We start from the raw sequence: 23,040 nt of genomic DNA, 5'->3' as shown, positions 1-23,040 counted from the left end.
GCCATTTTTTCAGTGATCTGTTAAACATGGTAAATGTAAAGTTGGTGGAGTGAAATATAAAGGACATGGAGTGAAACAAACATGGGGATTATGGCTGACAAGTCAGGCCCTATGATGTCTTTGAAAGGCATTTACAAGTGATGCACATAAGAAAGAGAATTTGTGGATGTTAACTTCATTGGATGTTGTAAATTCATTTTTACAGAGATGGATCTTGCCCCAAGTTTTTCAACTTGCATCCTGTGTAAAATGGTGACAACTTTCCTCAACAACTACTGAAGTAAACTTATCTAAAAGATACTTATCAAGACTGAGTTATTTTTTTCCAGGGAAGGGGCCTTTTGTGTGTATTAATTTCACATTTCATCATTTTTTCTGATGACGAAAAGCAGCCCAAGTGCCTATCTCTCTAAAGGCTTTATAGGACTCTTTTTATAGTTAATATTCACAAGTTTATGATCAAACAGAATTCTATTGTGCTCCATGGTGAGGGGTAGTAATAACACTGTTTTCTTGTTATTACATTACCATATATTAAGATAATTTGATAACTATTTTTAACTGTAAAATATGTAATATACCAGATGTTAGCCTAGCATTACGTTAGTACAAGACACAAATCTCTCAGTTACTAGATCAGTATCTACTGTAGTGTGGGAGGCTGTCATTTAGCCTGGTAGAAATGTATTGTCACATTCGGTGCATGGAAGCTATTTAATTCTAATGATTTAGTTGTCTGCCAGCCTATTGTGAAATAATGTAGCGTGCCAGGACCATTAGTCACAGTGTGAATAAAATGAATTGGTAACTAGGTTGTGTGGATGAGATAGATTACTTCTCTCTGTATATAGGACTCCATCAGCTCTGCTTGTAGGAGTGGAGGCTAATCACCTGCCAGCATCGTGCAGTCTCTACTCACTCCCAACCTCAAAAAATATTTGCTCATCATTTCTAGAAGGCTTTTGTCTTTAAAAAATTGTGAAGTTTAGCCACAAAAAATTATTCATTAGTTTATAAATAAATAAAATGATTCCCATCTAACAATTTAAAACAAGTGAATGAAATTCTAATAATTTATTATGACCTTATTAGATCGGCCTATTAAAACGAAAGTAGTCCCTCAACATGCCCTGTTACATGTGTAGTACATGTAGTTGACATGGTTTATATGCTTCCATAAATATGGGCAGAATTATTGGACACTATGATCGAAATCTAACACATGCCTACACTTATCATGTTTAGAACATTTTCAAAGAAATATGAAAGATATTACTGTTGGATTATCATTGCTAAATACCTAAAAGACTGTTTATGCAGGATACTGTTCTCACTCACTCACTCACTCACTCACTCACTCACTCACTCACTCACTCACTCCTACCCTACCACATTCTGAACCATGTTTTAAGTGTTAATTGTAGAACACTTTCTATCATTATGATCAAACCCAGATATCCTAAAAAAGATGATAGTGCAAGCACAAAAATATCAAACAACTAATCAATGACAATTTAGCAGGTTATTCTGTAAATTTACCAAAGGTTATGTAACTATGACAAACGATTGAATGATGAACACACTAGTACAATTTATTTCTTTTTTTTATTTCATTTTATATGATGTAAAGATTTAAATGTGTAAGCTCTTGAGTTTCGTGTGTAAGGTAGTATGTTGGTGTGTTTTTTTTACACGCTACTCAGCAATACTCCAGCTAATGACGGCGCTCTGTAAATAATTGAATCTGGATCCGACAATCCAGTGACTGACATCATGAGCATCGATCCACACAATTAGGATACAATGACTTGCAATCAACCAAGTCACTGAATCTTGACCACCCAATCCTTTGAGCCTCCTTGTATGACAAACATAGGTTGTGGGGCGAATCCACCCATATCTGTGCTAGTAGGAGGAGCTACACAACTGTTTTTCATCCTATGATCGTGGATTATACTGCTTTTAAAGTTTTAAGGGTATTTTGATGGTGCTGTCTGTGATTCTCTTGTCTGTAATTATCCGTGTCTTTGTTTTGACCCTGAAGAGAGGCTTGTGAAGAATGTCATTGAGCAAGCGGCTGGGAGGTTGAGGTGTTGACCTTTGGAGGATATAGCTGCTTGAGAGCAAACAGACCACAGCCCAGTAAACAAAGACATGCTAATGAATGACAAACACCTGCTCTTTGCATTAAACAGGAAGAAGAGACATTTGTTAGGACTATGGGAAATAGTGTGTGTTCTTAAAGATATCGCTGAAAAACTGTGTGATCAACAGTCCTCCACACTTTTCAGTTAAGTAGGAGTGGTTGGGTAGCCTAGTGGTTAAAGTGCTGGCTCATCGCGTTGAAGACCCGGGTTCGATTCTGCATATGGGTGCAATGTGAGAAGTCAATTTTACGGTGTCCTCCCGCCGTGATATTGCTGGAATATTGCTGGAATATTGCTAAAAGCGGTGTAAAACAATATTCACTCACACTTTTAGTTAAATGATAATTTCCGGTTTTCATGCTGGAATGATCTGGAATAACATCAAGAAATGACAAAAGAACGCCTACCCATAACCATAATAATTTATAAAAAAACCCAGATTTATTTCAAGAAATGTGGCAAAGTTATTATGTTACTGTTGAAGTGATTTCATCATTGTATTACATTGGTCTCCGTTGCCCCACACCTGTCATAAGTGCCAATCTACATGAGGATTGGTTGGCTACAGTGCATGCCCCTGCTGATTGGATGATATCAGGCCCAGATTGATCGTTGCTGATACTATCAACCACTTGTTTGTTTACACTCACTCGCTCAGATAGACTGAATGTCACGTCTGCAATAAATAAGTTGCTCATGATTCCATTGTGTTTGATTGGCTAACCAAGCTGTTATTTTTGCGTTTATGTTTTAAAAAGGGCCACACCCACCTGTGGACTTCTCTTTCCTGATTGGCCGATAATAGAATGGTTGGGGCTTGTGTTGCCTTATTGCTCTGAATCATGTCCCTGATTTTGTTCCCTTTTCTACAGTTATTTCTGTTAATGATTAAATATGCAGTCTGTGAAGTTCTTATTGTTATTTAATTTAGTTATAAGAATTGATTAAACATTTTTTATTGAGTTGACACAGACACAGGTAGATATGTATCTTGTAAGTGATAATTTCTTCAACAATAAGATATACTTCCAGCACCAAGATTATGAAGAAAGAGACAACCCTGTGATGTTTCATTCTATTGGGTGCAGAAGATAGAATCAAGTTCAACATAGTCAAGAACTGGTGTTTCTTCTAGACCCATCAAGTGGCTGAGAAAGCTCAGAATGCTCCTAGCTGTCTGTAATTGGGTGTTATTGGGTGGTTAAAACTGTCGTGGTCAGCTTACAGGGGCTAAGAGGGAGACAGAACTTGTTAGCCGAGCAGATTGATACTTGATCGATCAGAGAGATGTGGTCATTGATATGTACAGAGAAGAAAGAAGAGGTGGTGGGGGGGAGGGGGGGGATATCACCTGACCTCTTGCTAACCCTAACAGAATGACGAGAGTTGGATAATGAGTTATTTGAATGATATTTTGAGTTTACTGGAGAATCGTTTATCACTTTATGAAGTGTATCCAGTAGACTGAATGGAATGCTTTTGTTCCACTTGTCATGTATTGGTAATCTCTGCTGTAGTGGCTATTATCCTGGCAATGTTGATGGAGTTCAGATATCAGTAATGTAGGGCTCTGCATGAACATGGGTTGTGTGTATGATGGGAGGAGACATTAGAGTTTTACGTGTTCCTGTCGTGACCATGTGGATAATCACTGGCGAGCCTTGTCCATCCCCGCAAAGATCCAGGTTAGAATTGATCATCAGCAACCCATGCTTGTCCTAAGAACTGACTAATGGGATCAGATGGTCAGACTTGCTGACTTGGTTGATGGTATTGTCATTATATCCATATTATGTGTTCCTATGATGCCAATCACTGGGTTGTTTGGTCCAGATTCAATTATTTATAGATTGTCATGTAGCTCGAATGGTGCTGGGTGTCCATTAAACAACAAATAGTTAGTTTCAACCTGTTGTGATATGATTGAAATATTGTTGACTGGGTCTGAGACATGATTCACTCTTTCAACATGACTGTAACATAACAATCAGAATATGGAAACCTACTGTAACATTGTATCACATTGGCTGTGAGTTTATGGTGCTTTATATCCTGGCTAGGGTGAACAAGGCTAGGTCTGGAACATCTGGGATTGATCATGTAATTATCTCGCACATCTTCACAGATTCTCAGCTTAGGGAGCATCTCCAAAAATTTACTGCAGTTTGCAATTTTTTTTTAAAGCAATGCTGCTTTGTAGGATAAAGACTGCACAAACAAATCATATAAAAAAACAGATGTTATATTGTGACATTTGAAATGCTAACAGTTCTCACTTTCAGATACAACCGGTCAGAACTGGTCTTCTGACCAATGCTTGTCGTAAGAGGCGACGTAAGGTGGTCAGACTCACTGACTTGGTTGATCATGTTGATGCATGTCATCGTATCCTCAATTGTGTAGATAAATGCTCATGATATCAATCGCTAAATTGTCCAATCCAGACTCGATTATTTACAAACTGCCATTATATAACTGGACTATTGCAGTGCAGCATTAACCAACCAACCAACAAACAGACACATTGAATACAAATACAAATGAAAATTGAATGTAGAATTTTAGAAACCATCCCTTGATAGTGCCAAGCAGGATTCCAGCCCCTGATTACTGATCGATCAATCCATATGCTTGCGAAAAAAACACACTTAATACATAGCATGGAGTTAGTCATCACCACCTTCCATTACATCTCTTAATGCTTCTTTTGAAAAGAAATTACAAAAAAACTTTCTGAGACTATAAATAAATTCTTTCAGACAGGTTCTTCGGAGTAATTGTAGCAATCAATGGACACCTGTTTTTGCTGTTGAATTACATGTGATTAGTTTTTTTATTCTTGATAGATTTGGTTGCATCTTTACATTACCATCAGGAAGATTTATATGTCCCCTGCCTCAGAAGCAAGGATTGCTGGAATATTGTTTTTCACTTGTGTGGGTGCCAATCCAGATTTAATTATGGGGTGGTTCCTCTGAAGAGACTGAAGAATGACTCTAATATTCCAGTAACATTTATGAAGTAGATAAATGATGCCGATTAACATGGTTAATATGAAATTGTTATGGTAAATGTTCCTGTGAATGTTAACATGGTTAATGCAACTATGAAATGGTCATGGTTAATGTTCCTGTGAATATTAACATGGTTAATGCAACTATGAAATGGTTCTGGTTAATGTTCCTGTGAATGTTAACATGGTTAATGCAACTATGAAATAGTTCTGGTTAATGTTCCTGTGAATGTTAATATGGTTAATACAATATGAAATGGTTATGGCTAATGTTCCTGTGAATGTTAACATGGTTAATGCAACTATGAAATAGTTATGGTTAATGTTCTTGTGAATGTTAATATGGTTAATACAACTATGAAATTGTTATAGTTAATGTTCCTGTGAATGTTAATATGGTTAATACAATATGAAATGGTTATGGCTAATGTTCCTGTGAATATTAACATGGTTAATAGAATTTGAAATAGTTCTGGTTAATGTTCCTGTGAATGTTAACATGGTTAATGCAACTATGAAATGGTTCTGGTTAATGTTCCTGTGAATGTTAACATGGTTAATGCAACTATGAAATGGTTATGGTAAATGTTCTTGTGAATGTTAACATGGTTAATGCAACTATGAAATGGTCATGGTTAATGTTCTTGTGAATGTTAACATGGTTAATGCAACTATGAAATGGTTCTGGTTAATGTTCTTGTGAATGTTAACATGGTTAATGCAACTATGAAATGGTTCTGGTTAATGTTCTTGTGAATGTTAACATGGTTAATGCAACTATGAAATTGTTATGGTTAATGTTCCTGTGAATGTTAATATGGTTAATACAACTATGAAATTGTTATGGTTAATGTTCTTGTGAATGTTAATATGGTTAATACAATATGAAATGGTTCTGGTTAATGTTCTTGTGAATGTTAATATGGTTAATACAATATGAAATTGTTATGGTTAGTGTTCCTGTGAATGTTAACATGGTTAATGCAACTATGAAATGGTTATGGTAAATGTTCCTGTGAATGAGTGATAATTTTTGTTCTTTGTAAAGAATCGTAGCTAAGGATTTTGTTAGTCATAATTCATAGAGGGTCTACTGTATTGTTTCATAAGGTCAATAACAGTACTGTCGTAAAAGTGTGATTTTACTTAAGAATTATAATATCAGGGTAAATATCACACTGGCAATTGTTCTCTGTCATGCAAGATGGGGGCAGTGAGTGAGTGAGTGAGTTAAGATTTAACGTCACATCGGCAGTATTTCAGCCATATCGTGACGAGAAGTACATTAAGAATACACATATGTATACAAAATAAAAACCTGTCAACGAAGATGGGGGCAGTGGGGCAACCTAGTAGTTAGCGTCTGCTCATCACACCGAGGTTTCCCACGTGAGTACATTCTGAGAAGCCCAAGTCATATTGCTGGAATAGTGCTGAAGTGGTGTAAACCCCAACTCACTCACTCACTCATCCAAGATGGTGGCCCAGCCATCCAGTGCTTACCAGGTGCAGGGCCCAGGTAATCCTCACAAGATGGAAATACATGGAACGGGTTTGAAGTTGGCGGCAGTAATGCTGAATAACGGCATGGTACATTGTCTGGCTGGGAAAACTTGGAGTGTGTTGTGAAGGGTCTTGGAAACTTGATTGCATTGATAGTCTGGTCTGCAGAGGAAGTTTGCTTAGTTTAGATCAACATGCGTTGATTGTACATGGCAAAGTTTTGATACAAGTGTATGCATTAGGAAAACCAGTGGCAGTGTGTCAGCACAGTGAAGGCTGTATCAACACAACCCAGTAAAAGTACTGGGAAAGGTTTTTCTTTTTCTGTTTTTAATTGGACTTGGAAGAAGTGACTTCATTGAGTAGCAAATTACTGCCCACGTTGATGACTACTCAACGTGTATCTCTTACTCATTAAGCAGCTCATTCCGACCTCACGACGCAATAAGATTCTAATGACGTCAACAATGACGTCCGGATTATGTAAACATAACACTGGTGTGAGTGAAATTACTTTTGCACTCATGCACATGCGATTTTATGAACTATTGCTAACCCTGAGTAATAAGGGGCGGTCGGGTAGCCTAGTGGTTAAAGCGTTCGCTTGTCACGCCGAAGACCCGGCTTCGATTCCTGACATGGGTACAATGTGTGAAGCCCATTTCTGGTGTCCCCCGCAGTGATATTGCTGGAATATTGCTAAAAGCAATGTAAAACCATACTCACTCACTCACTCACTCACCCTGGGTAATAAATCGCAATATGTATCGCAATACAGATAGCTGTTTTGCAGTATGTTGCAATACAACTTTTGTTGCTAATACCAAGCCCTTTTTACTAAAGTCTTTATCTCACGGAAATATAATTTAATAGTTAATATTGGACATTCTTCAATAGAAAATGGAGTACCATGACGTCCGGATTATGTAAACATAACACTGGTGTGCGTGAAATTACTTTTGCACTCATGCACATACGATTTTTATGAACTATTGCTAACCCTGAGTAATAAGGGGCGGTTGGGTAGCCTAGTGGTTAAAGCGTTCGCTTGTCACGCCGAAGACCCGGGTTTGATTCCCGACATGGGTACAATGTGTGAAGCCCATTTCTGGTGTCCCCCACCGTGATATTGCTGGAATATTGCTAAAAGCGGCATAAAAACCATACTCACTCACTCAGTCACTCACCCACTCACCCACTCACCCACTCACCCACTCACCCTGGTTAATAAATCGCAATATGTATCGCAATACAGATAGCTGTTTTGCAGTATGTTGTAGGGAATCGAACCCGGGTCTTCGGCGTGGCGAGCGAACGCTTTAACCACTAGGCTACCCGAGTATTCCTAACATGGGTACAATGTGTGAAGCCCATTTCTGGTGTTCCCCGCCGTGATATTGCTGGAATATTGCTAAAAGCGGCGTAAAACCATACTCACTCACTCACTCACTGTATCACTATGAAAACAAAAATAGATGGTTGTCAGGGTAGATCGAGGATAAGATCTCGAAAATACTTTTGAAAGAAAAGTTACAAAATACATACGATTTTGTCTTTCAGGAATATTTTTTCCTCTTTCAAAATTCCGGATGCTGGATGTTTCATAAAGCTCAAAAATATTTGTCTAATTAGAGCTTAATCCAACCAACTGATTGGATTATAGGGTTTAAACATGACAATGAGAAGTTGAACAGTTTGATGCAGTATTGGTGTATAACTGTAATATTACGCCATCACAGCACCCTAAACTGGATGTACATCTAAACATTGAGGTCACTCCTTATCAGGACCCTGTCACATCTTTGTTATGGCCGGCCCCAGGTGCTGTACTGACCACCAAGTGCAATCAGCCCTTGAACAGATTGCCTCAACACAACAGTGGTGTAAGTTGCATAACCAGGGGAGGCAATTACTGTGAGGTATGTGTGAAATGTAAACTATGAATGTATGCTTGTGGCATGGACAAGGAGTGCATGGGGTGAGGTAATAGTTTAATAACATGTGTGTCCGCTGCTCAGGGCCGTGTCTGCCTGTAGGGCAGGGATAGGATAACTTGTGTTATAACCCATATGATATGGGATATGTGATATGTAGCATTGCTGTTTGTGTGTTCACGTGGGGACATCGCATTTAGCCCTCAGGTTTAAGAGTTGGTCTGACAATTATCTTGTAATGGATAAAAGAATATGTCTTTTATAAGTGATTTGAAACTTTCTTTACTTCTCACAATATGGACAAAAAGGAATTATTTCAAGGGACATAAATCTTAGTTAACAGCGGTTACCATACCAATAATTCAGAGAATTATTCACAGAAAATTGTGTCCGAAAGTGAGACTGTATAAGCATAGAAGAATCTAACTCATACTTTAAAACTAAATCAAAATTATATCAAACTAAATGGGATAAAAAATAACCATGGCTTGAATCGAACTGTGTAACACAAAGAAAGTAAACACGATAACTGAAGGTTTGAGTAAATTACTGTGGGCCCTCTTCTGCATGTCTAAATGTTAGGGCCAAAGGGCCCTTGCTAATCAAATCCTGGAATGAACACTGCTAAATTATGAATCAATGAATTTTTATGGGTCTTATACCAGAGTGAGTGAGTGAGTGAATGGGTTTTATGCTGGGGTCAGGAATGTTACCATTACTATAGCTCTATCAAGGTGACTAGTGTTTCTTCAATCTAGGAGTGTACATGGTCAATGTCAATCCATGTTCATGTCCGATAGAATTACCGTATTCGACGTAATAAGCGCCCCGCTCTAATAAGCGCCCACGGCGATATTTACTAATATATTGGCTAGTGAACAATCCCAATTAGCACCCCTTCCGATTTATCAATGTACACAAGACTTATTTATTCGCATATAATACGCACACGTGTGTTATATGCACCGTTAATTATGGAGAATTAAATTCTGGAAAAATATATCTGTTGTATATAAACATTCAGGCTGTTATCTTTTTTCACTAAAATGATATTCTAATAAGAGCCCCCTTTTTCTAATTTTTAAAGCGCCCAGGGCGCTTATTATGTTGAATACGGTATAGACCAGTAAGCATGAATACCTAGGCAGCAGTCAATTTAGACTGCCAATGTTTACATACATTGCAGAAATAAAATATTGTGGACGTCGAGTAGACAAAACTCTTATGGCAACTCTTGTAACAAACCTGCTTAGAACATTGGTGTTAAATACACGGTGTCAGAAAATTGATAAGGAAACGTGGTTGCTCATCCTGATGTGACAGCCTTTAGTAATCCTGCATCACGACTAGGGAATTATATATACAATATTCTGTCAAACTAATACAGTAAACTACGTTTATAACGTCACCACGCTTATAATGAACTGACCGATAAAACAAACTTATTTGTTAGTCCCGGCCATTTGTTGTATATATGCTGTTTATATATATGCTGGCTATAGGACGCCGGTTGACATCGCCAGTGGAAAAAAATGTGAGATCTTCGACTCCGTGTATAAGACGACCCCCCTTCTTAGCCCCCTCATTTTAGGTACGAAAAACTCGCCTTATACACAGCGATATATGGTACTTATAAGGAGTTATGGTTATTATGAACTAAAATTAGTGGTTCCTTTGAGTTTGTTAAAACTGTAGTTTACTGTATATATTATGAACAGGCAACTCTAATTTGCTCTATTCCACAATCAGCACCAGGAGATAAAATATTTTGAGGAGAGAAATGTATATTTTACTAAAGACTATATGTTAGTCCAAGCAGAAACCATATTCCGGTATATGCTCTGTGCTCTCAGAGACAACCTACGTACACGATACATTAGCAGATGACAGTAACAGCACTCCCTACTCCCAACAGAGACATGGTGTTCCACATCATAACAGCAGCAGAGGGCATGTAGCATATACATTGGTGGACAGCTGTGGTGGACCCTGTCATCTCTACTTCTAGTGCTTGATCTGGCCATTTGATGAGGTCCCGCCATGTATCATCATACACTGGACTTGGGGACAGTAAGACTAGTGCTTAGGGATAGTTTTGAAAGGAATGGTAACCGCAGGCACCAGAGCAAAATGCTACATATATTTGTTTCCTTCAGTGCAGAGGTGAACACAGGATTTTGAGAAAGGGACAGTGAGTAGTGAGTGAGTATGGTTTTACGCCGCTTTTAGCAATATTCCAGCAATATCACAGCGGGGACACCAGAAATGGGCTTCGCACATTGTACCCATGTCGGGAATCAAACCTGGGTCTTCGGCGTGACGAGCGAACGCTTTAACCACTAGGCTACTTGACCGCCCCCAACAAGGGACAGACACAGTTTGAACAAGGGACAGACACAGGTTGACATTTGAGGGATCTGAAACACAGTGAAGAACATCTCCTACTCAGATTATGTATTTGGATGAGCTGCCTCAGGAATCCAATGACACCTTCATTAAGCAATCAACAGATTAGTGGCCCATTTTGTTTGTTTGTTGCTTAACGCCGCCCACAACAATATTCCAGCTATATGACGGCAGTCTGTAAATAATCGAGCCTGGACCAGATAATCCAGTGCTTGACATCATTAGCATCGATCCACGCAATTGGGATACGATGACATGCACAACCAAGTCAGCGAGCCTGACCTCCCAATCCCGTTAGTTGCCTCTTACGACAAGCAAAGTCGCCTTTTAAGGCAAGCACGGGTTGCTGAAGACCGGATCTTCACGGGTAGGTCTGTTTTGTGATTGTCTAAGTTTGTGTCATATTGACTCTTCAGAATGGTAACAAGGCATCTATGGATAAACATCATGATATGAAACTCGATCTTGAAAATTGAGACCACTGATCACCGGCATTAAATGGGCATGATGTGGGTCAAATCATGCGATTGAACTATTACTATGGCCCATGTTTTGTTATCATTCATCCCAGGCATTATTTATCAACAAATTGCTCAGAGGGAGATAACTATCATGATGTCAGAATGCCAGAAGTGCTGGAGGGCATGCCCTGGGTAAACCGGTGATGATGGCTTCTATAGTCACCTGCAGCAGTGAGACTCTCCTGACTGAAGGCAGGCCAGGACAACCACAGTTTATCAGTTGTGACACTGGTCATAATTCATACTATGACCCTCACAGTTGTGTGGCAGTGAATTAGGAATTTGACCATCAACACCTCTTGCTGTGACCTCTGAGTCATAAATGTCTTACAGTGTCCTACAGTGTCCTACATCATTGTGTTGGTAGTCTGTCTAACCATGCTAACAGACCCTGATACAGGGGGCACGGGTGGCCCAGTCGTCTGAGGGGCTGCGATTTGCTGTGCAGAGTTGCATTTCTTGGGCATGCCAGAAACCTATGATTGTGGGTTCGAATCCCGGTGCGGCCCGATTATGTTTCTAGGTTTGTCAGCACAATACCCATGCTCGTGTCTTTCACCGAAGTGGTAAACGTCTGAGGACTGCATTACTTCGGGCTTTCCTCCCACATTAAGCTGAAACGCCGCAATATAACTGGAATACTGTTAAAAGCGGCATTTTACCCAACTCACTCACTCACTACAGACCCTGATACAAATATATCAAATACAGCCCATGCAAGTCTATAATGTTTGGCAAGTCTAGATTGTTTCTGGGCTCCTTTTTATTAAATTTTTATTAAGATAATTTAACAACTATTGTTTTTCTGTACGATATGTTCATTTCAGAGACAAGATGTTAGTCTACTGTGTTGGGTGTGACCCAAGGAGTGATCGATCATCACGGGGAGTGAGATCATTGTGGATTTAAATAAGACAAGTTACAATGGATCTTTTATTGATCAGGACATGTGGATCAGTTTATGTCATTGTGATATTGGCAGCATTTGTCAGCCCTGCTTTCCTCTGGGTCGAAAAGAAATATGTAACACAAATATTGCCTGTGAGTTGCTCGGAAACCAAGAAATGTACAGTACATCTGATGATAACATTAACATTGATTTTCACAAGCTTAGTATGAACTGATGAGGATATGAAGAAACCTATTTGTAAACCAGACTTAATCAATATGTCCAGGGAATCAGGTTGGAGCACAAGGACATACTCCAAATTTCCAAATTTCCAAATATTAGTTCACAGATTCTGTTCTATTTATAGCATCTCTCAAGGTGACATCAGGAACAATGTGAGACAATGAATTATTCTATTACTGCATTAATGTGGCAGGCTGCTTGCGTCATAGTTGACAACTATACAAATATACATTGTCCCAGCTGTCACTGTAAGTACTACCTTGTTGAAATAATTCGCTTGAGTCAGGTGCTACGATTGGAGTGCATTAAAGGTACCCTGGCATAATATTGCAGGTTCTTTACAATTGTGTTGGTGACACTAGAGCATAGCGCACTACTGTTGTCATGGTGACACTAGAGGTACACAGTCGTTGTCAGGGTGACTGGAGAGGTACACTGCTGTTGTCATGGTGACACTAGAGGTACACAGTCGTTGACAGGGTGACTGGAGAAATACACTATTGTTGTCATGGAGGCACTAGAGGTACACAGTCGTTGTCAGGGTGACTGGATAAATACACTGTTGTTGTCATGGAGGCACTAGAGGTACACAGTCGTTGTCAGGGTGACTGGAAAGGTACACTTCTGTTGTACACTAAAGATAGACTACAGTAACTTAGACTTGTCAAGGTGGCACTAGAAATACACTATTGTCATCTTGGTGACACTAAAGGTACACTACAATAACTGTTGTCAAGGTGGCACTAGAAATACACTATTGTCATCTTGGTGACACTAAAGGTACACTACAATAACTGTTGTCAAGGTAGCACTAGAAATACACTATTGTCATCTTGGTGACACTAAAGGTACACTACAATAACTGTTGTCAAGGTGGCACTAGAAATACACTATTGTCATCTTGGTGACACTAAAGGTACACTACAGTAACTGTTGTCAAGGTGGCACTAGAAATACACTATTGTCATCTTGGTGACACTAAAGGTACACTACAGTAACTGTTGTCAAGATGACACTAGAAATACACTATTGTCGTCTTAGTGACACTAAAGGTACACTACAGTAACTGTTGTCAAGGTGGCACTAGAAATACACTATTGTCGTCTTAGTGACACTAAAGGTACACTACAGTAACTGTTGTCAAGGTGGCACTAGAAATACACTATTGTCATCTTGGTGACACTAAAGGTACACTACAATAACTGTTGTCAAGGTGGCACTAGAAATACACTATTGTCATCTTGGTGACACTAAAGGTACACTACAGTAACTGTTGTCAAGGTGGCACTAGAAATACACTATTGTCATCTTGGTGACACTAAAGGTACACTACAGTAACTGTTGTCAAGGTGGCACTAGAAATACACTATTGTCATTTTGGTGACACTAAAGGTGCACTAGACTGGGAGACACTTCTGGCTCACCATCGTCTGGCAATAACTTCACTCTACCCCCTAGACATTCACCTCTGCAGTCGACTGTCACCTGCTTTATGTGATAATTAGTCTTGACACATTAAGTTGTGGTTCTTCACCTGAAGCTGTTTGACAGACAGCAAGGCTGTATTCCTTATAGTTTTATTGTCTTCCACTGTCATCCATGTAATAAAGACGATTAACTGTGTTGAGGAGATTCAGGAAGTCTGTGTGAAACGACCGGCGGCCCAGCGTGTGGTGGAAGTCTGCTTCACATCCTTGAAAGTAGCCATGGCCATCTAGATGTACCCCTGTGGATACTCATGTCAACAAACTATGTACACAAAGTGTTTATGCAGGTGTTCAAGTGTTTATGCGAGCATTCATTTCATATATATGACAACAGTCATGCATAAGGTATTGCTTCAGTTGAGGACATGGACATAACATAGTTACTGCAGTCATGTATGCAATATGCAGCTAGGCTATAAGTATTTATTTGGTTTCATCACTTTCATCTGAAAGGGAAACATAAAGAAATATGAATTGACGATTTTTCCACATCAAACAGGCCAAACTATTTGAGATTATTGTTTTGTTGCGAAAACAGAAGAAACACTGATTAATAAAGATGCCCTTTTTAATATTAATATTTTGCCTAACTGATCACTCATATTTGATTCCATGTATAATAAACAATTTATCTCTTGTCCAGAATTGATACATGATAGGCTTTCCCAAAAAAATTAAGTCATTAACTTTCAAGAAAAGTCAACATTTGACAAAAGGTGCCGCAGGTTGTGGCAGATGTTAATTTTCTTTTTTGCCCGGTAATCGAACAAACCCAAAAAGATAATGGCCTTCTCTTGAACACAATGCACAAGCCATTCCCACATTGTGTTACGAGAGACTAAGCACATACATCACTGGACTTAGTCCAGCGTTCTTGTACATAGTAATACAAGATCTGAGGCTATATGCATACAGTGTACATCTACCTGGAATTGACCTGGATCTTTTTCTTTCATGCAGACCCTGAAACAAACATATCATAAACTCCCAAGCAAGTCTATATTACTTTTGGCAAGTCGAGATATGTTCCTGAAAATGAACAGATTGTCTGGGTTCCTTTTTATTACATATTTATTAGACAAATTAACACAAAAATATATAGAAAAATATTTTCCTTTAAGAATTGACCTCCACAACTGTCACATTGATGGACGTATAAAAGTAATAACTGAGTGTGAAAATCAGGATTTACGCAAAATGTGCACACCGGTTTTTTTTCCGTTTATGCCTCCATAAATGCTAACTTTGCAGACCGCTTATTTAATCATTGACACACAAATGACAATTTATAAAAAAAAGAAATCTTAAATCATATTAATTATTTTCATTTCAGAGATGAAATGTCTACGCGCATCTGTGCACAACCATTATGTTGATGTATTCTAGGCTGGGAAGTAACAGAGCATAATGCATACTTACACCTGACGAATGTCAATAATTGAAACCATTTCTGCCTTTGTTTGTTTGTTGTTTAACACCGCACTCAGCAATATTCCATCTATATGACAATGGTTTGTAAATAGTCAAGTCTGGACCAGACAATCCAGTGATGTCATGAGCATCAATTCATGCAAATTGGATATGATGAGATGTATCAACCAAGTCCTGTTAGTCACCCCTTATGATAAGCATAGTGGCCTCTTACGGCAAGAATGGGTTGCTGAAGACCTATTCTACTCCGGATCTTCACAGCACTTCTGCTTTATAAATATGCAATATGTAACCAGTTATATGTATAGATGTATGTAAAAATCTATATATAAACTGACTGGGGATGCTACTACATGTCATATAGACATGGGCACTGTTGCACAAAGTGATCTATTCCTGTGTTAAGGTTATAATGGGAGTTACAATCACCTAAGATTGCTTTGTGCAGCTGTGCCTGTTCATCATTTGATGTCCAGTAACATAAGTGATATATGTGGATAGAATTATCATGAGACAGCCCTAATGTTTATTAGGCAAAGTGCCTGACGAGAGGCTATTATCAATCAAGTTGCTAATCTGCATACTAGGGCTGCAATGAATACACTATGAGGCGAATACGATTTGTATCACGAATATAGTGTAACGAATATGAATATTAATTCACGAATACAATAACAAGTCGGCAGTTGATGTATTATGTTATATTCAATGAAACAAAAGCAACACAAATTGTTTGACATGGTTTGTTAATTATTAACATATTATACATTTAGATACTGCACTTATCCAGGTACTAGTATCTGCTCAAATGCGACAATGACCAGTGACCACAATACTGTCAAATTAAATATTGTAAAAGTGTTGTCTTTGAAGAAATCTATGCATATAATTTATCATCCAAAACTGGCTCCCACAGGAGATATGGCTTGGATGAGATCAAGCGATATCTACACTGTAGATATCGCTGCAATGAAATTACATCACAATGCTTTGCAGATCATTGTGACGTCACTGGTTACCATGACGTCACAATCAAATGACATCACTACTGGCTCTGCTACTGAAGCTGTTTGCAGTACTTTTTACACTGAAGACACTGCTAATTACTGTCTACAAATTGAAAAAGTTGAAAGAATGATGTTGGATGATAAATAAAATCTCACCCTCGTGTCTTTTGATGTCAAATATATCAACACTCGTTGATAAAAGTGGCAAAAAACCTCGGCAAGCCTCGGAATTTTTCCACTTTTATCAACTCATGTTGATATATTTGATATCAAAAGAGGGTGCGATTTTATTAATCATCCAACATCATTCTTTCAACTTTTTCAATTTGTAGACAGTAATTAGCAGTGTCTTCAGTGTAAAAAGTACTGCAAACAGCTTCAGTAGCAGAGCCAGTAGTGATGTCATTTGATTGTGACGTCATGGTAACCAGTGCATCACAATGATCTGCAAAGCATTGTGATGTAATTTCATTGCAGCGATATCTACAGTGTAGATATCGCTTGATCTCATCCAAGCGATATCTCCTGTGGGATCCAGTTTTGGATGATAAACCCCTATTTCAGGTGAGTTGAGGTGAAATTGGGCTTAACGTTGCTTCCAAGATTATTGCACTTATATAGCTACGTGCATGCATGTGTGTGTGTGGCTGCTTTTACTAGACTGGACAAATGCCAATTTTATGGTGCTAGCCCGCTGAGATACCATGCTGCAGCTTAACATATATACCCCACGCAGACACAGTACAGACTCCGAGCCGACCATTCCTTGTTTTTTACCCTTCGTGACAAGTGCCAGACAGGGTAACAACAAGTCCCATCTTTTAGCGTCTTTTGGTATGATGCAGCTGGCAATCAAACCTGGACCTTTTGCTTTCTGGGCGGACACTCTACCACTTGACCACAGAGGCGGTCCATACTTCAGGATTTTATGAAAACTAGGAATCGGCTCACTGTTGTCTGTGTATGGCCAGTGTGGCTGTCAAGTCTTCCGTGTATAGGTGGTTGTGGGCTAAACGTCCTTTCCCAGGCAGTAATTGAGGCTTAAATATTGATTTGGGCATGCTGTGGTCAGTCGGTCAGTAACTGGCCCCGTATATTGAACCAAGTGAGAATTGCCAAACTGAACATGACCTGATAATGGCCATTTCACGCTATGAAAGATGGCAGACTTAGAAGCCAGCTGCTTTAGCTGTCATTATTCTCTTTACATTTTGTTTATGAACCTTCCTAGTGGTTAATAGTTTGATTTCCCTTAGGCCGAAAAATTTTACCAATTTCTATCATACACTTTAAGAATATTTTTCCCACGAGAATAACCATTCAAGATAGTAAGCATATGTTGGGTGTGAATTGTGAGTTAATTGTCTATTGTCTCTGCTAAAGATCGATGTTGTCACTGCAGAAGATGGCATTTCATTATGGGTGTTTTTTAACTTCTATGAGTAGAACAATAGTATGGTGATGATTATTTATAAAAGTCATGCTATTCATTAACAGGCCACAATGGTACAGGTCACAACACACATCCAACACCTTCCTGCACACCAGGATGCGTGTCCTCTAACATATCCTCATCCCTATAGCTTCCTGGTGTTCTACATCAGGTGAAAAAATGAATATTTGATCTTTGTAAGTGTCCCTTCATCATTTCCCATTCAGTCTGAATAGTTCAAACTATAGATTCAAACCTGTGTCAGGTGTAATCAACTGTCCATGAAAGTCAAGTGAGTTTATGTTATTGTGCGTTGTCCATCGTTCGTCTGTCTAGTTACCTGTCCATCCATTGTTCACTTTTGTATTTATGACATATCCTCTGATGCTAAAAAGCGGAAGGTCCGGGGTTCGATCACCGGCCACGTCATACCAAAAAATGTTAAAAGATGGTACTTGTTGTTACCCTGTCTGGCGCTCGGCATTTAGCGGCTAAGACAAGGACTGGTCGGCTCGGAGTCAGTATACTGTGTCTGAGTGGGGTATTCATGTTAAACTGCGGCATGGTATCTCAGTGGGCTAGCACTATAAATCGGCATCAGACCGGACTAGAACAAGCAGCCACACACACGTACATGCACATTGCTATATAAGTTCAATAATCTTGGACGCCATTAAACCCCATTTCACCTCACCTCACCTGATGCTACAAGGCCAATGAAGCTGAAACTATCAATGAACCCAGCTATGGTGTCTCAATAATCTGCTCACCAAATTCTTATGTTCAACATGGCTGCCATAGCGAACTAGTTCCAACAGGCTCCATGTCCATGGATGGCAGGCTATCGGTTTGGCTAATTTGACTAGTGTGCCAGTTAACCCTTGGCTGGTCAAAGCCAAAACAGCCAATGTTTCAGAAGTGGAGGCAAGGTCCAGTGACCTTCAGCACATCAAAGAGTCACTTTCTTGTGACAGACTTTTTGAAAGTGATATGACCCTGTGACCCCAGCAGAGATAACTCCAGATAACATTCTGAGCAATTGAGTTTTTACTCGAGGGTTTCTATTTTTTCATTGGGTAACCAATATTTTTTCACTCATCTATTCATCACTCTATTGGGTTAACATATTATGATTTAAAAAAAATGAAATAATGGTTTTGCTTTAGAAAAAAGGCCTCTTTTAACTGTCCAGTATATCAAGTTGGCCAATACCCTGTATGCTGCAGGATAAAATTTCTGTATTAATGTGGTGGTATTTGGATTGCATTGAAACTTGCAGGCGCTGACAAATAATTGCAAAAAAACCACCATGTTTGAAAATGTTCTGCTCTGCAACCAGGACCACGCCGACTGCATTATTTTTTTTTATACTAATAATCTAAAACGAAATAACAAAACAAAAGAAATTTCATTTTGTCTGTTCTTTTGAATGTTACTGGTAACATCGTAAGCCCATAACAAACTGCGGCTCATAAATAGTGTTTCACCATCTTTTAAAAAATATGCCATGGATATTTTGTTTTCCATTCTGTGATTGTTCGTTTACTGACGCCGGTGTATCGTATTCTTCTTTCCATGCACAGTGTCAATAACTTCTGTCAAAATAGCATTTCACCAACCTGTCAGAGATCGGACATGTGGAGATAACCTCATCCAAAATAAATTCCACATTTGATGGGCTTCACGTTTTGCTACAATTACTGTCATGTAAGCAAACAACATATTTTTGTGTGTCATTTGCTGCACCAATTATCTCCCCCCCCCGGTGCATGGAACCCGCCATCTCCCCTCAACATGGGTGGTTGTTAACAGGAATTTTTTTCAAGCTTGTAGCAGCGATGTATTTGTGATCATCAAAATGATCAGAAGCGCTATAGCGTAGCATACTCTGCAGCAGCGTACATGATGGTTCTAAATATAGGCTTGACTGGGAAAGTAAATTAGCTAGCAGTTGTCTTTTGTTAATTAGCTCCATTGTACACATGCTGAAAAAGCTTCATTGGGCTTGCTGTTTTTTATACATTTGAATTTTTCATTTAATGGATGCGTTTCTCTACGCAAGTGACTTGAAAGTGATAGGGTTTTGAATATATTTTGGAGGGAGGGGTATTTTACGCAAATACATAGCCTGTCTGTAGCTCTGTGACACTGACCAGTGGAAAAGGTGTTGCACTTTTACCATGCTCATGAATATGGTTTTGTTCTCTGATACTGTTTGATGACGGTGGCATGCAGGTTCCTCCACTAGTCAGATGTGTAACCTGTGAAGATCCGGGTGAGATGGTCTTCAGCAACCCATGCTTGTCATAAGAGGCGAATAATGGGATCAGGTCGTCAGGCTCACTGACTTGGTTGATGCATGTCATCGTATCCCAACTGCGTAGATTGATGTGCATGATCACACTGATGACACTGTCTGTGAGTGGTGTCAAGGACATGCTGTCTCCTGATGACACTGTCTGTGAGTTGTGTCAAGGATATGTTGGATCACTGGATTGTCTGGTCCTGACTCAATTATGTACAGACCATATCGCTGAAACATTGCTGAGTGCGGTATTTAACAACAAACAAACAGACAAATGTTTAAAGACTCGTTCTGTATGTTCCAGTGTGGTTCCGGACAGTGCAGGCCACACTACTGCTGGGATGTGTGGGGTCCCTCCTCGGGGTCGTCATGTCCTTCCTCTACCACATCCGATTCTTCGAGTCTCACAGCGGATTCAAGTCTCTCACCATCGTCAACATCATGACACGTGAGTATCTTACAGGTTCCTTCTTACAAAACAGATTCTGCTGTCTTTCACGATACATGTGAACCGCCACAGGGTTTAGTGGTAGAGAGTCCGCAAGGAGAGCGGAAGGTTGGGGTTTCGATCCCCGGCCGCGTCATACCAAAAGACGTTAAAAGATGGTGCTTGTTGTTATGGGGCTGAAACATGGACTGGTCGACTCCCTGAGTCAGTATACTGTGTCTGAGTGGGTTATTCATGTTAAACTGGACAATGTACCTCAGTGGGCTAGCACTATAAAATTGGCATTAGTCATGAAAAGTTCAAGCAGCCACACGCACACACGTGCATGCAATTCGCTATATAAGTGCAATAATCTTGAACGCGACAACTCCTTTTCACCTTTCCTATGCATGTGAATGAGTGAGTGAGTATGTTTTTATGCAGCTTTTACCAATATTACAGCAATATCGCAGCGGGGAACACCAGAAATGGGCTTCACACACTGTACCCATGTGGGGAATTTGACCTGGGTCTTTGGCATGATGAGCGAAAGCTTTAGCCACAAGACTACCTCACCACCCCACATGTAGATTCTGGTGGAGGGGGTATGAGAAGTGTTAAAGAAAGGCTAATATGTGACATCATAAGGCAGTGTTAAGGACTCCAGAGCTGGATTATTGCTGACTGCTGATTATCACCTTGCTGTAGGGTGATATTTAGAGGTTATTATATGGCAGTCTTCATATCATACCCCATGACGGGGAATATGGAAGTTAAGGGTTTATATGGGGTACCATAACATCAAATTGTAAAATGTATCTATTTGCAAAGGAATTCAATAGAATTGTTTGGAAGACATTATCACGGGAAAGCTAGCTGAGCAGATGACACACCAAGGGACGTAACTCAAATTTCTTATAACCAGGGCTTAAATCGATTCCCCCCTAACATGCATTGACAAGCCATAGGAGCCCTGTAGGGTTTAATACAGGTTTAGTTATTACACCCCCTATGATATAACCATCTCTATGTTAGCTCTATCGCACATACAAAATGCTTCATATTATTGATGGGTATATGATAATCATTGATTATCACCCTGCCTTAGGGCAAAGCCTGAGTAACGGCTAGTGTTATACATCATCCAGTAATAAGTAATGATTTTTCATGTGAAAATACATGTATTAACAGTATTAACCAATGCGTTTTAAACAGTTGCCTACTGACTGACGTTTAATGATACCTAACTACACTACTAGTTTCTTGTTGTGTCTAAACTTTCACACGTATCTGTTTTCAATGTTTGTAATCTGGCGAGTCCAACACTGGACTTCGGAGAAATCTAAAGGCTCGTGGCTGAAGCCCTTTTCCAGTTGGAAAATTTCAGAAAGGATTATATTTTGGAAAGTTTAATACATCATAATTTTATAATTTAGACTGTAGCATTCGGTTAATGCCCCAGAGTTTAAAGAATAACACACTAAGAAAACAACAGCAATGTCATTCATGTTGTTTGCAAGGGCGGATCCAGCATTTTTGAAGGGGAGGTGTCCAAAATATCAATATCGTCAATTTTACTGCCCACAACATGCTAAAGTGGTTTTCAAAAGAGGGGTGGTGGGCCTTGACCCCTTGGATCCCCCTCTGGATCAGTCTATGTACGTTATGTTGTTTATACTGCAAACCTCCACCACAGGGTCAGTGAATCTGGTCGTCATGGCTTCAGTGGTAACTATTTGTCCTTGTGACCTGACCTGTCCACTGATTAGTGTGGTCAGATACCACACCTTGGCAAGGAGCCATAATCATGACCATAAGTTTGAATGGTCACATGCCACAACAACCATATGAAAGGAGGCCTGGGTCAGTGTATTTCCATGCCAAGAGAAATGGGTTTTAGGAATTCATAAGCAACAGTGCTGACTCATGGTTGAGAAAGTGATAGAAGCATTACAACTAACATATGTCACTGTTAGAGTATTATGAGATCCCCCACTCTACATAGAGTTAGACTGATAAATGTTAATGAATGTTGTATCTAAAGTGGGACTTCTTAAACGGGGGAGCACCGGTGGCCCTGTCGTCTAAGGCGTTGCAATTCACTGTGCAGAGTTGTGTCCCTTGGGCCACCAGAAACCTATGAATCCAGGTTTGCCCCTATTATGTTTCTAGGTTTGTCAACACCATATCCGTGCTCGTAAGTGGTAAACTTAGGGTTTTCCTCCCTTATAAAACTGATATGTTGTGATATACCTTTAAAACATGTTTTTATTAAATGATGTATGAATAATTCAT

General features: G+C 39.4%; 1 protein-coding gene across 1 annotated transcript in view; it reads left to right on the top strand.

The window, feature by feature from the left end:
- LOC124131629 overlaps positions 1 to 23,040 on the top strand; it is a 34,150-nt gene that overhangs the window by 4,030 nt on the left and 7,080 nt on the right. The window contains exon 2 of the mRNA XM_046495023.1: positions 20,623 to 20,766. Within this exon, the coding sequence (XP_046350979.1) occupies positions 20,623 to 20,766 (144 nt within the window). The remainder of the gene's footprint in view (positions 1 to 20,622; positions 20,767 to 23,040) is intronic.

Source organism: Haliotis rufescens, unplaced genomic scaffold (genome assembly GCF_023055435.1).
Source record: "Haliotis rufescens isolate VD_foot unplaced genomic scaffold, xgHalRufe1.0.p SCAF_1, whole genome shotgun sequence".
Taxonomy (NCBI): domain Eukaryota; kingdom Metazoa; phylum Mollusca; class Gastropoda; order Lepetellida; family Haliotidae; genus Haliotis; species Haliotis rufescens.
Note: the sequence above shows the minus strand (reverse complement) of the source record. Positions and strands in the feature narration are given on the sequence as shown.